General features: G+C 43.4%; 1 protein-coding gene across 8 annotated transcripts in view; it reads right to left on the bottom strand.

Moving 5' to 3' along the window:
* The window catches only part of cep170aa (centrosomal protein 170Aa), a 35600-nt gene that overhangs the window by 14122 nt on the left and 5086 nt on the right, over positions 1 to 16392 (bottom strand). For 6 of the 8 annotated variants that reach the window (XM_035531435.2, XM_035531436.2, XM_035531437.2 and 3 more), the window contains exons 2-8: positions 13422 to 13567; positions 10904 to 10993; positions 9436 to 9514; positions 9200 to 9258; positions 8766 to 8934; positions 4948 to 5085; positions 1270 to 1722 (exon numbers count right to left, since the gene is read on the bottom strand). In XM_035531435.2, coding sequence (XP_035387328.1) covers positions 1270 to 1722; positions 4948 to 5085; positions 8766 to 8934; positions 9200 to 9258; positions 9436 to 9514; positions 10904 to 10993; positions 13422 to 13526 — 1093 coding nt within the window. In that variant the 5' untranslated portion in view covers positions 13527 to 13567. Of the gene's footprint in view, positions 1 to 1269; positions 1723 to 2793; positions 4892 to 4947; positions 5086 to 8765; positions 8935 to 9199; positions 9259 to 9435; positions 9515 to 10903; positions 10994 to 13421; positions 13568 to 16392 lie in introns of those variants that run through there. The other 2 variants (XM_081724999.1, XM_081725000.1) reach the window with 2 other exon arrangements.

The following is a 16392-nucleotide window of genomic DNA, read 5'->3' as shown; positions in this document are numbered from 1 at the left end:
GCAGACAGCAATGGCCCTCATAAATCACCCAGCACACACACACACACACACACACACACATACACACACACACAGAGCTCGTGCAGCTCTGCTTTCGTCAGCTCTGCCAGCACTCTGCTGGCCCCAGAAGCATGAAGTAATCAGAAATTAGCAGGCGCTTAATTATGAAATTACAAGAGGGCTCCCCTGCTACAAAGTGACAGGCTCTACATCTGAGTGGAAGCATGCATGAAAGAGAGAAACATCCCCAAAGTCCCACTGAAAAGGAAGGCTAATTTCTTCTCTGATACTTCCTACAAAGATAACAATTGCAAACTTCTCCTTTTCTGCAAATACACATCGTGAGAGCAGAGCCCTGCGCTGGTTTGTCATGCGTAAGGGGACTGACGTCATGTGCCTGCTGGGAGACTAAGACGACGGAGCTGCCTTTGGGGAAGAAAGGGAGAGAGCAGAGTGCTAACCCAAGCCTCGGTGCTCACGTCTGTCAATGGGGGTGATGAGAAGAGGATTTAAAGGAACGTGAAGTGCACTTAAATCCTCCAGAAAGGGAAACACAGCAGAAAATCTGACAGTTCACAATTGCCCCATTTATCTCGGTGGGCTGCGTGTCTCAGACGTCCGCTGAGACCGAGTCCATCCCTCAGCGCCTAGACATCTCAGATTCACACTTACATTACACACCAGCACATCTTGCAAATTTCTTGCAAAAGATTATGATCCAGTAAACACCAACCTGCTTTGAAAGTCAAACACCAGAGGTCAAACAGTCTCTTTGCTTTTTGTTTAACTACGATTGGATATATCTTGGATAACTCCAAAAGTTATACAAATGTAGATTCAGAGCACACTTCACAAATCCATCTTATTTCTGTGCTGAAAAAACCTCAGTAAGAACAGTGTGGCTTTGAAAAAAGAGCTAGCCGCCAGAGGCCAAAGAGTATGGCCTACTAAAATAAGCACTATGAGCACTAGCACCTCTGTGCACGATATATCTCACCTTGCTTGAAAGCATCATAAGAGCAACACAATCAAAGCCCCTCAGCAGCACAGTGCCAGAGACACACGTGGCCTCCAGGGTCTGCACACAAACTAGGTTGCATCTCTATTCAATCAGGGCAACAAGGGCTCAAATCTCAGAAACATATTGAGTCTACTACCACGGTTAATTTAAGAACAGACCGATGTCGGCAATTTATATAGGTCCTAATTCTTGCATTAACGTGAGTAAGTCGTTACTGGCCATCATTTTTATAATCTGTAGCTGCCCACCTTTCAGCCTCTTGAGGTGGACAGGCACGTCGCTTTTAATGCTCTTGCTGTCCTCCTCCGTGGACGGGCGTCTGACCTGCGGCGGGTCGTTGTGGGCAAGCCAGTCAGCCACCTTGCTCTCTGAGGCCATGATGGCCGCCTGCAGGGTGCTGAGCTCCTTGCCGCCTGGCTGAGGCTTCTTGGGCCTCGGGCGGGACACGTGATCCTTGATGGTGACCTTGCCGGGCGAGGTGCTGTCGAACTCGATGGTGAAGGAGGTGTTGGCCTGCGCGGCGGCCCCTGCTGTGGGCCTGCCAGCGCCCTGGCCCTCCGTGTCTTTGGTGGGGATCTCATGGATGCTACTCTCTGCCATGTGGCTGTCCTTGCTGGGGATCTCGAAGTAGCTGGGCTCAGGGCCTAGTGGGCCCAGGCCGTTCTCCCTGGCTTTCTCCGCCCTCTTGGCCTCCTTGCCGTCTGTGGAGCCACATGAAAATGGACAATGAAGATTGACCCTTGAGGATTAAGGGTCATGACCTCCAGTAAAGGATCAACACAGCTATCTTTGAGCATCAGACCGTTTGTCTGGATAAGTGTCTGGTGGAGACGCTCGACAATAAATGGGTAAGTCCTCATAATTCCATTTATTGCGCCTGACATCAGTTAGCGGGGAATCTAATGACAGCCAGTTAGAATACTTCATTATTAATGTTTATGTAACTCAATTTGTTTGTAACAGATGCCCTAGGAATTAAGCCCCATTGTTATTGCCATTGTTACGTGTGCTAAGACGTGTTTTACTGATTCTTCATTCAGACAGTAGAATTACCTCTATGCACTCCATACAAACCTTACAGAGTATCACAACACGGCACTTATACAAAGATAATAATTATCACACATTAGTCTAAGGTTTTCTTTTATTAACGATTTCTCAATTTAAGAACAACGGAAACTAGAATATTTTCTAGTAGATAAACAATAGTAATGTGTGTTCCTAATACGATCACAGAGACACAATTTTCCATATAATTATGATCTCTGACTTTAAAGGAAACAGAAAAAGAGAAGTGAGTAATATTGAAACTTGTGCAAGTTATAATTATCCGTTGTAGAGAATTAACTTTATCTCCGAGCTGTAGTGGTTTATAGCTTTGCATTTTGATCTTGATCCTAGAAGGCGTCCTACACTGTTGTTTAGAGCATTCTAAGTTCACAACCAATCAGAATCATGGTAAAGTGTTTTGTTTTTTTTTAAATTGCATTTCGTCTTAACCCAAGCATGTAGCCCCCTAGTTTAAAAACAAATCAGAAAAATTACCCTATCATCCTGTCATTATCAAACATCATAATGTTTCACAACTTGATAAGTCTGGTTTCAAAACCTGAGTTGCACAGTTCCAATTATTCAAAACAGAAAGCTGTCCAGGCAAACTACCAGGCCAACCAGTGCAGCCATATGAAATACAAGAACAATCATTACTGAACATGTTCAGTATCAAAACCCACCTACATTCAACCTCATTCATAAAGATCCGGAATACTCACGAATGAGGCATGCAAGCTTTCTTGTGGAAGAGGTGAAGTGGTTGGGTGTCATAGAGTTGAATGTGAAAACACTCCGGTGACAAAATCCCCAGCGAAGTGGGCTGGGCCTGGCTACAAAAGAGCCTATTCACAGTTCCTATTCTTTCTGTCTCTCTTCCCCTCCTAGCTACTCGAGCTCCGCTACCTTTCACTGAGGAAGAACGGCCTTCACCACAGCCTAAAAAAAACAGTCGGTAAGGGCACTTTGATGTAGGGAACGGTTGCAATGACTCTTCCTCTCTCTCCCTCTCTCTCTGGCACACTTCTGAGTTTGTGCAGCTGAGGAGAATAGTGCTGATTCACATAAAGACGTTAGTAGTCTTGGGCACTCCTGTTCTGTCTTCTTTGGCAGCAAAGGAAGATAAGTCATAGTCAAACAATGCCTTCCATCTGACAGTCGTTGTCTCTGAGAGGTACATTTGCCAGATATTACCTCAGAAGCACACAGGGCCATTCACTGAGCATATAGTTACTTCTTTCCTTGACAGATAGGCTGCTGTCAGGGATGTATTTAAGTAAGAGGCATAAATGCTTTCTCATGTGTGGGCCTTGAAAGAGAGAATGGAGAATATGAAGAGAACTATAAAACCATACACTTAGAAATATGCACAATTTTATTCCCTAGTGAGAGGGAGTGGGTGATGTCTGTTCTCCTCTCTTGCTCACAGAGGCAAACACTTTTAGAACTTCCACATCACAGTTAACCCACAGAACACAGTCAACCCACAGCTGTCAAACCCCAGAACACAGTCAACAGTCAACCCACAGATCACTGTTAACACACAAAACACTGTCAGCCCACAGAACACAGTCAACCCACAGAACACAGTTAACACAGTCGACCCACAGCTGTCAAACCGCAGAACACAGTCAACAGTCAACCCACAGATCACTGTTAACACACAAAACACTGTCAGCCCACAGAACACAATCAATTCAAAGAATATTATCAGCCCTTAGAACACAGTTAACACAGTCGACCCACAGGACACTGCTGACCTACAGAACACAGTCAACCCACATGGAAACACACTCAACTCTGCAACGTCAGACAATAGTCGATTACTACAGATGCCATAAAGGCCATGTTGCGCTCTTTGTTTCACCTAACTGCGGGAGAAGCAAGAGCTTTGCAAGAGCAAATTCACTCAGAATCCTCAAACACAAACCCAAACGCTGCACCACACCACAGCCAACATTCTGTGTCTGCGTCCCACTTATAACACACCAAAACTCTCTCACTGCCACAGTTCATACACACACGCACAACAAAAGAGTAACAATCAGCGAGAAAGTCAACACAGCACATATTTAAAGACTGTGCAAGGTGTTGTAAAAAAGGTCAGCATAAATACAGCTTTATATAAATAAATAATTTGCATCACAGTAAATAAATATTTTGCGTCATACATTTTCTACTCCCTTTCTCTATCTATTGAAGTCACCGATCAGGGTTTCTTTTGTCTAGGGTCTGGAGCTCACACACCATAGAAGACCCCGCTGTGGCAAGAGCCCCAGCAATGTCCAATCCTATTACTCCTGCATGGTACGAGGGAACGGGATGGCAGGGTCCAGGACCCAAACACACCACAGCCAAGCCAGGCTTTGGTGGCTGCGTTTGCCCTGGGTGGAACCATGCTAGAAAGCTTGCAGGATTAAAAGCACTTTATTTTTGACCAATGTACCCAGAATAGCTGTGGTAAGAATGATGTTGTAGATATGCACTTGAATCCTTGTTCAGTCCAGACAAATCACATTGTGAGGTGAAAACTGGGAAATAATCATTTGCAATAAACAGACCTCAGAGTCTATAAAACATGTTTTTCAGGGGATTTTATGCGGTGCATGTATTGTTATTTTTAGTCATCTCAAATCAAAGTCAAAAGAAAGCTATGGAATTATTTTGTTGAAGTTACTTTTAACCTTTTCATCATAAAACGTCGAGTTGTGTGCAATTTATTCTTATACAAATGTGCTCAAAATGGGTCTTAAAAGGCTTTACATTTATAATAATGACCATTCCATTATGCTTGCAATAAATCAAGCAATTATGACCCATTCAAATCAGATTAACTCGTCTAAGAAAATTGTGGTAAGACAAGATTGTGGCCTTACCTGGCCCAGGAGTTTCCTGTTTTTTCCCAGATGCTTTATTCTCCTGTTTAAATGAGTTCTCGTCATCAGCATCACCATCGCCCCACCAAGATGGTTGTCCATACAAAGGTGTTCCTCTGTGTAACGCAGCAATGTCCCCTACAACAACAAGACATTGTTACTTCACCAACCCAATCAATGTATTTGGCTTGTCCATGGCTTTTAGCATACATCATTTGGTCTTATCACTTTTTAATCTTTTTTTTTTTTGTCCTCGTGATTACTGTTGGAATATTGGATTCTAACTGACCATCTTTACGTGGTCCTACTCAGAGGGGATAAGTTTTACATGGGGAAGTGGGGTAATGTAATTATTACCCCTGTTTCTCAGTGATTTTAGTCGCATCCGAATGCGGCAAGTCATTAAGTATTATAACCTCAGGTTATATTAATCCCGTGCGAAACGACATTTGTGTAAATATTCCATCATATCACACGGGAAAAGAGGTTTTTGCGTTTTTTCTCAAGTATGGAGGCGCAGACACCTTGGGTCAAATCTAAGTTGCTGTAGGAATCCAGAAGACAAGCCAGACACTCCTAGCAGCTTTAATGAAGTCATTGTGTGGCATAGCCTATAGCCTACATATGTGCTATGGACATGTATCCTGCTCATTTTCAAACTAGATTTTCATTGATACTATAAAATTAATTATCATCCATCGTCTACTTTTTTTGGAGGTAACAGTAGTGAGTAAATTGAATATCCACTCCCATCTCAGTCATTTAGGCCGAGATTTCTTATCTTGTGCTAATCGGTCTTAAAATTTCCTGACGTCCTGTAGTAAAATTGCATTGATCCAACAGGGTTTAATAAACTTAGATGCTGCAGTTTGATATAAAAGAAGGACAGATAACAACTGTAAACCAGGGGTTGGAGATGTTAGATGCTTTCCCCAATGTCTGTGCCATTTTGAACGTGTTCATGTTTTAAGTGATTACAACTACACCCCAGGGTAGAATAGAGAGCATCTGAGCTATTAAAAAAAGGAAAAAAAAAGATCCAATTATGGTAGTTTTGATGATTTTATAAGCTGCAATGCACCAAACCAGGTTTTTTTTATCTTAAAGGCCCTGTACAGTATTTTCCCTCCTTATTCAAAATATTACATTAGCAGAAAGTATGTGATTATCTTCATACTCCGGCTTCTGTCCAACATTTATTGGGCACTGCAGAGTGCATAAAATAACCTCTAATAAAAAAAAAAAAAGAAAGTACACTACCCCCTATGATCTTAGACGTCATATGACACCAATTGACTATAGCGAATCATATGACACCTTATATTGAATATTCATGAACTGTAAAACCAACTGACCCACCCACACTTTACTCACTCCACATCGCTCTACTCGAGTGACAGACAAGAGGAAGATACGCTCTACGTTTTATTCCAGAAAACGAGACCAAATAAAAATGGCAAAAAATGGCCCAATACAAAACACTGTAGCAGGTATTTCACTGTGCACACACTGGAAAATTGGTCTCAATAAAGCTCAGGATTTGCCAGCAGACTCGAGCTGAAAGCAACAGCTTTCCTGACACTTACTGTAGGCAATGCGGAGAAGTTAGTCTTTATTTTTTAAAAGTCACTCTTTTCAGCTGACACTGACAATAATGTAGCAAGCAACTCGAATATAGCAAAAATGTACAGGCTACTGTTTGCTAATTTTGTTATTTAATTTAGCTCAGCTACAAATGTCCTTTTATAACGTTATATATACGATAAACTGCCAGGTGACTTTCCCTCGTTCAGCTGTTAGTTATATCTGGTTAACTAGCCGAATATAAGCTAAGCTAGCTAATATGGCGTTAACGTGAAAGTGAAAGTATGAAAGAAATACACAGATGATACCGCTCTAAATACATTCTTAATTTAACCAGAGAACTTGATTAGTGTGTATTTAAACAATGCATGGTTTCCGCTGTTGACCGCGACCTCATTGCGGCCTTTCACCTCTTCAAGTTCATAGAAATAAAGCCGAGTTGACGCGATCCCATTTCCAGGTTGCGCCATATTTCATTAATTGGGTGGTTACGTTTGTCAATCAGCTGGGGTCCACTACCAGCAGACTGGTAAGAAAAAAATGTATTAAAAGACTACTTTTTATGTCCTTTTAGGGGAAAACATTGGAAGGTAATTGGAATATATATAACATTTTTCACAGATTTTAACAACTGTACAGGACCTTTACTCTGCATTGCATACAGAAATGTGGCAGCATTAGGTTTGTTATTGGGCATGCAAGAACACTTTATGCACTTAGAATTCCACCAGAAGGGCTGATATAAACCATCAGACCTTAGGCAGCTTTGGAAAAAGCGGGTTCATTCAGCATTAGCGTTTTATAAGCAATAACACAGGCTACTGTAAATGATTTAATACTGTTATACTTTTTAAAAGATGTATTTAGTGCATTTATTTCGACTGGGGACGTCACTGTAACACAGAGAAGGCGGAAGCATTCGAGCATGAGGCTGACAGTTACCAGGCTAAAATAACCCGGTGGCACTGAGATAAGAACAAAGGGTTAAGAGGCACCCGCCTCTTCCATTCTGATGCCCAGAACACTAGAGCTATGGGTGTGGGGTCTGTCACTGCCCTGCAATTACCCACCCAGCACTTCACCACAGCCTTGGGACACACTCATAATTAGTTAGGCTTAAATATATAGTGCTAGTCAATGAAACTAGCTTAGCAGGCCATGGTAGGAACCATCTCGGCTACAGCAGCCTGAGGTTAAGTGGATTGCTGTTACATGCTTGGCTTGCTGCTTTTGGACACCAGAACATTACATTCATACAGCCGTGTTAAGACACAGCCAACATTCTAATTAGGTCTTAAAGCTTCTTTAATACTGGAAAGCCTGAGTGGTTGTCAAAAGATCACTCATCTGGAGTGACACCAACAGCATCTGCCTTTAATAGGTTTCAAATGTCATCATTGTATATTTCCATTTGTGGCACTGTCATGTAAAGGTCCCAGTGTATGCAAAACAGTCAAATAGAAGAATTAGCTTCTTCATGGGCAGATGTAATTTTGGTCCAAGGTTGTTTTTTTATCTGTTTTTAGTGTAACATTCAACATTAAAATGCCCAGTATTGAATTCATACTTACAGCCAGACTGAAATGAACAGTGTAGGTGTTAATTCAAAAGTGTGCATGTTAATTCAGTGCTGGAGCTTTTGCACTGGAGCCCCCAGATCTACTATGATGTGCACTGATGGCTGGAGCGTTAATGATGCCTGGCATATTTCCTGGTTTTAGTCCTGTGTGAAACATCAGTGGATCACTTATAGGTGCTGCCTCTCTCTCTCTCTCTCTCTCTCTCTCTCTCTCTCTCTCTCTCTCTCTCTCTCTCTCTCTCTCTCTATATATATATATATATATATATATATATATATATATATATATATATATTATTGTTACTCCCAACTAGTGGTGATCTAGAAGAGTACCGTCCATTAGGAATACATGCATCAGTAATTGGAGAACTAATTATTTTTAATTTTTAGTACTTATTATTATGTGGTTGTAGGTAAGAGCATGTAAGAGAAGGAAAATGGGAGAGAGATTGGTAGGTGCTAATGAGGACATACAGTTGTAGAAATTCAGAAAATTGTTATAACATGTTTCATAAAGTGTAGGATGGACTCCAATGGCACAGCCAACATGGTACCAAATGAAGTCTTCACATTCAACAAAGCCTCCAAGCATTAGGAGGTGCAATTAATCATGTCGACTCTACAATGTAAGATAAAGGACGCAGTCTGGCTTCACCTGGCACTTTGTCATCTGCCTTGCTGGGTTCTGCAGGCCTGGCTGCAGGTTCCTGGGTGGCTTCAGCTGTCTTGCTCTCTGTGGCTTGGGTAGGAGACCTGGGTGTTTTGGGGAGCTCTGCACTGGCGGGCTTCTTTCCCAGCTGGAGCTGGCTGGTAAACTTCTCATGCTGACCGAGAGACAAAAAGAACACCATCAGAGACAGAAGATGTCACCTGTCATCAGTCTTGGAAGCGCAAACATAAGGGCTGTTTGCCTAAAATGCAATGAACACAAATAATATGACCCTAACATGACCCTAATATGGGTGATTGGTACACTTAGTGTGTCTAACAATCAGGGTTATTTAAAACTGCTATATTTACTGCTAAATAGAGAGGGTGATGCTGTATGGTATAGTTACAGGTAAATCAGGGCATAGTTAGGCATATTACCTTTAGAGCTTCCTCTGGTACATGCAGCTCACCCCGGACTACAGTGAACAGGTTGGTATGTGAGACAGGTTAAGGAAAAAGAATAACTTATATACAGTGATGTTGATATTTTACAAACACACACACATGCCCACATGACACCAGTAGACATAATTGTGATTCATATCAAATCAAATGCAGACACAAGTTTTGTACACTGTAAGATGGAGTGACAGCAAGCATTTGGTGAAGGATATCATATCCAAACCTCAGTTTGTCATCAATCTTCAGAGTGATATACATCTGCTCCTGGATTCTAACATCATTCACAAATGTCTGAAAGCAGAAATTAAGACTTTTGTTACTCACTGTACCATTCATATTTGCCTGTGACCTCTAAAGTAGATCACAATGAAAGAATCTCTGATGGTGGTCATCAGCATGCATGTCTCAGGAGATGCTGTGAGTTCCATCAAAGAGAAAAAAAAGGATTTTCTAAGAGTAAAGGATTATGTTGCTGTTGGTTACCTAATGAAGTTAGTATCAAAAGATCTGAGGCAAAACCAAATCCACGGCTAAAGAAGTTAAAAAATTATCATAGGCAGAGATTTAATCTCCAAATCTGCCCACAGGGATGGACTTTAGCTCAGTCAGTTACTGAAGTTTAGTCTCCAATAAATTTTGCTCTACAGTTGTTAAAAACAGCATTTCCTTGTTAAAATCAACTTAACCTGATCTCCACAAAACACTGACAAACTTAAACATGCCGTCGCAAACAGCATAATTTCATAAAGTCTTCAGTCCTTCTGCACGTGAGTGTGTACGTGCTGGTGGTCTGAGCGCTGAAGCCTCTGCTCTGTCTCAAATATCACACACTCCCTGGAAGGGACGATGAACAAGTCTCGCTAACTGAGCACTTTCATTATGGCTCAGTTTAAAGTTTCCTCTGAAAAGATGATAATTTTTTACTCCACATTTAAAAGTGTAAATGAAGAAACTTGGTGCTGGAATAGGTCACCAGAAACAGAGGTCTGGGTTCTGTAATAGACCACCAGTGTGGGGGTGCGGGTTCTGTAATAGACCACCAGAGTGGGGGTGTGGGAGCATTTTATGGAGGCACTGATTCGTGATTCACACATAGCAAGCCTCAATGACAAAAGAAACATTCATGTAGTGTCTGTTTCCACATAATAACCACAAGCAGAGTGCACAGCAGAAACATGGCTGAACAAAATGCAGGGAGCTTTTTTAAGGAGTAATTGTGGGGTTTTAATTTGGGTTTGGGAATGTTTCCTGCCACAAGTGTGCAGGAAGAGCAATACGAAAGTATGACCTAACAGGAAGAGCTTTGAATCTGACTTCCTGTTTTAGGCACTGAGACATGCTGACTTGCTTCTACCAGCCTCGGGCACAGGGAGAATCACTGACAATAACACATGACTCAGAATACAACAACATTCTCTACTTGGTTTAGGAATGGCATGGTTTCTTAAATTACTTAAACAAAAAAGCAATTTACATGTAAGCAGTTTTGAACATATTTTTCAAAGTCAAAGAAACAATGAGAACCCTGCACATCATAAAGTGAGATCACATAGGGCGTGAGGCACCATTTGAGAGGGTAAAAGCACTAATGCACACCACAGGAGGGAAGGAGCAGGGGGTAACAACACGTGCGATTTGGCTTGTTTGCAATTTGCCTTGTCGTACACTGTGTCCACTTACCCCGTTGAGACTCCCCAGATCCTTCACCTTGTGTTCATCACTGGAAGACTCGTAGTTGATCACAGCGTGCTGCTTGTCTACACTGCGGGACTGCACACACACACACACACACACACACACACACACACACATGCACGCACGCACACGCACACGCACACACACACACACACACACACACTCGCACACACGCACGCACACACACACACACACACACACACACACACACACACACACACACACACACACGCGCACACACACATCAGATGAGTTAGGGAATGGAGCAGGGGGCTCTTTACCACTAACCTTATTCACAGTACAGTGTATTTGCTTTATTTAAACAGTAGTTTCATCACAGGGCAAAGGAAAATGACATTCAGGCTGGCATTGTTCCAAAGCGAGATTGTTTCTTAAAGACCTGTCATGGTCTCCAGCACATTACAAATCTCCTCCTATTACCGATGAGATTATGACCGTGGAGTCAGTAGGGGATTGTTAGCAAAGGAAGTACTTAAGGACTGATCCGAAGCTCCGCTCTGGAAAAGCGCGCGGACATCCTGAGTGACATGCTGATGCTCAGCTGCTCATGAGGTTGGTGTTTCAGGAAAAGTCAAAGAAGGTGCCATCGGGGCCCGTAAAAGCACCGATGTATTCCACAGGGATAAAGATGAGCAGTGGGATGGCACCTATACTGCCAGCAATCCAAAACGCCTAAGCGAACATGGGCTGGCCCAAATAACAAAAGGTCGAAAAACACCTCAGAAGAGCAATGTGGCGAATCCAAATAAATGATCTGTCACTGCGATGGCACAGTAAAAACTGACAGCGCGAGAGAGAGGTAGAGACAGAGAGGGGGAGGGGTTGACATGGTGCTATTTATAATGGACATAATATTGGAGAACTAGTGCCATTTTTCCTCGTCTAAACAAAGGACATTAAGAAGTCTAGCCGAAGCTTCACTAGATAGCTACAAGCTTCATTTTAGCTAAAAGAATTCTTACATTTAAACAGCCCATTACTGGCCAGGCCATGTGATAAATACATTAATTAATAAAGTGTCTTGTAACTGCAATTACATGAATGAGCAATTGATGTTTAAATGTATCAACCCCCCCCCCCCGCCCAACCAAAAATTGTTTCTCAGGTTCTCAGCCTACTGAAGGGTAACAGGGGAGGGAAAAAACGTTCAAACAAAACAAAGCTTTGTTTGTACCTTCTACATGCTAGTGCCTGAAATTCAAGAGCATTTCCCATGTTTCTGAAGGTCCCTCAATGAATACTTTAATATGAGGAATCCCCATATTTAGGATCAGAGAATCTGTGGGGGAAAAACAGAAATCTAGAATTTCTGTTGAATGCTAATATACTATAATAGACTAAATATATCTGCATGCCACAGGATTCCTGCTGTATGGGCCATGATAAAGAGAGAAAGTGCTACTGCATCTTGCCATGGTGTGGCCACACATGAGCTATGATGCTGCTGAGTTCTTAGCAAACATTCTGCTCAAGAGCCACTACACGCATGTCTCGGGACACTACTCTAGCCTCCAGGGAGCCAACCAAACCTTAGTTCTTTATTAGCACTGCAACAAAATGGCACACACAGACGCTAGCTTTTTAAACAAGCACTATAGAGGCAGCGGAGCACAGAAAGCTGTGAATGACTGTACCTAGGAGAACCAGAGAGCTGGAGAAAGTCAGAACCAACCCAGTGCTTAGCAGCTGGCAATACTGAAATGAGGTGTGGGTGTCAACATAGGGAGCTGCTACCACCGCCATACCACTTTAGGCCTGTCCTCAATATAATGAATCTAAACCATGTGGCTAAATGTAAAAAAACAACAACAAAAAAACCCTACTTTTCTGTGCACCACCTTACTGTTATGCTTGCACTGGTTGTAGTACCTAGTATTCCAGTACTATAATACATGCGTTCTGAAGTTGCTTGTACCTCATGACAGCAGTGGCAAGCTATGTTTCTCTGGAAGGTTTGGCAGGGTGGATGTTTGCCCACTCATAGTAGAGGTCCCCTAGAAAATCTAAAAGCAACCGGTGAGCTAGTCGTTCCACTTTCTATTAATACAGCACCATGACAACCATGCACGTTCTGATAGTGTCAGACCAAACCAGTCAGTTTACTTGGCATAAATAATACACATCTCTTCCCATGCCAACCATGAGTCTTCAAACGGAATAAAGCTCACAAATAATAACAACACTAAATATACCACCATGGTTCCGAGCCTGAGTACTGGGGTGATCTGCTGGACCAGTTCAGTCAGTCGCACATTCAGTAGTAACACAAAATCGTACAAAAGTGCACGGTGCTATGAAAAACAAAGTGCTGGGTTAGTAGATGTTACGAAAAACCCAAAAAGCTCCAAGATGTCGTCAGGAGCATTGGGGACACAGTATCAGTTTCCCGCCGGCAGCTGTTAGGGGATTGACCTCTGCTGAAACGCTGGTGTCTGAAAGCGTCGGGCTGAGACAGACAGAGTGACAGTGGCTACCAGCTGACCTGCAGCATGAGCTCGCAATCGTCACGACCCACGAAGATCATCTCCCGGGGCAGGCGGTGGCGTGTGCCACCGCTGCTCACCAGGAACCAGGACGTGAGGCTCATCTCTGCTCACACGCTCTCTCTCCTTCAGCCCCTACGTCATCCTTTTCGAGATAGAGACAGAGAGAGAGAGAGAGAGAGAGAGAGAGAGCAAGACAAATGGGGGAAAACAGATATTAGATCAAAAGATTGAAATCAGTTTAGAATTATGCCGTTTTAAACAACACATTGACTTTAGCATAAATACATTAGTAGGGCTTCCCTAGGAGAACATTGGGAGATCATTCATGTCACTACCAGAAAATCTTGTTTAAGTTTGAAATTTCAAAGTGGCTGAGTGGGAGGAGAGACAGAGAGATCCGTTAGACGGCCCTCAGCTTTGGAGCATTCCAGTCCCTTCCGCAGGGGCAGAGCCAGTGGGAGCGCACTAAGCACCTTCCTCACCGCCTGCTCTGATCACTGCCAGATGCTGCAGGAAGTGATGTAAGCTTCTCAGCTACACACCCAGCTCTGCTGTTTTCTCTCTCTCTCTCTCTCTCTCTCTCTCTCTCTCTCTCTCTCTCTCTCTCATTCTCTCTCTGTGTTTCAGTGAAAAGCTGGCCACACTCAGCTGCCCCAGACCTGCAGCTGTGAAAGGAAAAAATCATCAAGCAGCACTTCCTGGCCCACATGCTGAATGCAGTCCAGCTAGACAACCTCATGCCAATCCTCAGAGCTCTTGCTGTGAAATTGGGTAAACGTATACGTTACAATGACGCCACAAAACAAGGCCAGACCAAGTGTTTAGGGTGAAGCCATAATTCTGGCCATGCACCAGAAAAACAACCAGATTTTTTTCTTCATACAAAACATCAGATGCTCTTGCATGACAGAGAGCTAGTAAAGGAAGGAGTGCACATATGACCCACAGCCATTCGTCAGCGTCGCTGAACTGTCCAGGACCTGGGACCCTTAGCTAGGACAGCAGTCACACCACCCTCACCGTCCAAAGCTCTTTTCACTTCGAATACAATACAGCACTCAGAGGCAGTCGTGATTACCATTTGGTGAGATTATAAGACATGCTTCATAAGCGATTGCTATGACAACATCTGGTCCCATGCCATGTACTGTTCTGATTTATGAGTTTCACATTTTGCGGGTGCAGATCGTGAACCCACATTAGGCTACCGCTTCACAAAAGGAGTGACATTTCCCCACTCGCAAGCCCCATGTTTAGAATCTCATCCACACACTGACAATAAGCTTAACAGAGAGCAGTCTGATATCAAGCTTCAGAAACAATCTGACATTAATATTGGATGCCCACATCAAAACGCCAGCTTGTGAGCATAGCAGCTCACAACCTTGACAAGCTCTGAGCATAACAACACTTTGGGTGGTTTCAACATATCTCCTCTGCATCCAATTACCTCCTTTCCAAAATTCCAAATCCGACTGTACTCAGTCACTCCTAAATCTGGCAGCTTTAAAATAACATATTAAGTGTGAAAAAACATGCTTTTAAAAAAAAAGAAGCCCTTGTTATTGAGAAACAGGAATCTGATGCTGACTGTGGTTTCGGGGATTGTGGGTTTTGGGGGCTGCCTTGGCTGACGTCCCTTTTTGGCGCAGCATAAAAAGAGCTAGCGAGGAACGTATACATAATGACGACCCCACTCTGTTCCCTCCCCTAGCCAAAGGAAGGCCGTCCCGGGACGGTGATCACCCACAGAAGTGGAGAACAGTCACGACGTGGCAGAAGAACCCTGGTGTGGAAGCCAGCCAGTGCCTCTCTTAGTGCCTCACCAAAGAGCGTCTGCCAGTGGGGGAATGCTTCAGGCCAGCTCCTGCCTCCTGTCTGTCCTCCTGCATGTTCTCCTGACACAGCTCTTGGCAACGAGGACCCCCTGCCACCGTCCACCATGGTGGGCTTCAGGAGAGTAGACAGGGAGCTCTACTAAAGACCCGATGTGGAAGACTTAAAAAAGGCATGCGAACTTGGGGAGCTTAGCTCTGGCTTAAGGCTTAACCAGAAACCTCTAATCTATGGTGGATTTCCACTGGTGTTGTCAAAAGAAGCACAGGGACAAGACGTCTGGCTGTATTCTTTCCTTTACTGGCAGTGATATCTGCAGCCTGCTGGTTTTCATGCCAGCAGAGCAATGTGCTTTTTTTTCAGCGGGTGAAAGGGCGATTTCTCCATGCTGGCTGGGAGTGCATCCTCCCCCTCTCTGGCCTGAAGAGTTGGATTGTTTGGGGCTGACTGCATGCACTCTGTGAGAAACAGGAAGTGTGACTGAGACTTCCTATCATCCGACCCAGCTCATCTCTCCATCACTATCTGCTTTTCGGAGGAATGAGCCACTGATTCACCTGGTCTATAAAAAGATATCCTGAAAAGAGAGTGAAATCTCTTGCTTAGATATAAACCCTCATTTTCAACTTTTTTTGTTGTTCTTATACACTAAATACTAACGTTTTATTGGAGTATTATTCCCTCAAAAGGAGGCAACGGAACAATAATTAAATGACATTCTGGACTTTCATGTCAACTCCTCAGTGAGTCTCTACCAGATGATGCAACAGCTGTGTGAGTGGCCGCTCCTCGGCCCCACGACCTCATTCCTTGCCCTGCGAGCTCTTGCCTGGCCCTCCTTTGCGAGCCAGCCGCGGCCGTGCCCAGCTAACAAGTGCACAGCTGGCTTGGATCAGCAAACAGACTCCCTCAGGAAATCTCCATCCCACCTGGAGGTGGGAAGTTTAGCGAGTTACAATTAATCAGTTACATCCAGCCTACTTAAGCCTTTCAGCAAGCAAATTAAATGAGAGAATGAAAATACTGGTGAAATGTTCTTGTAGTTTTAGTACATGCATCCACCTCTATAACACTCCTCAGTCTTGTCTTTTGACAGAAGGAGACACTGCCTAATCACAACTACATGATTAC

The sequence above is a fragment of the Electrophorus electricus genome, chromosome 12 (assembly GCF_041902795.1).
Source record: "Electrophorus electricus isolate QZ-2024a chromosome 12, ASM4190279v1, whole genome shotgun sequence".
In the NCBI taxonomy this organism is placed as follows: domain Eukaryota; kingdom Metazoa; phylum Chordata; class Actinopteri; order Gymnotiformes; family Gymnotidae; genus Electrophorus; species Electrophorus electricus.
The sequence above is the reverse complement of the archived record's forward strand: the minus strand, read 5'-3'. Positions and strand labels throughout refer to the sequence as shown.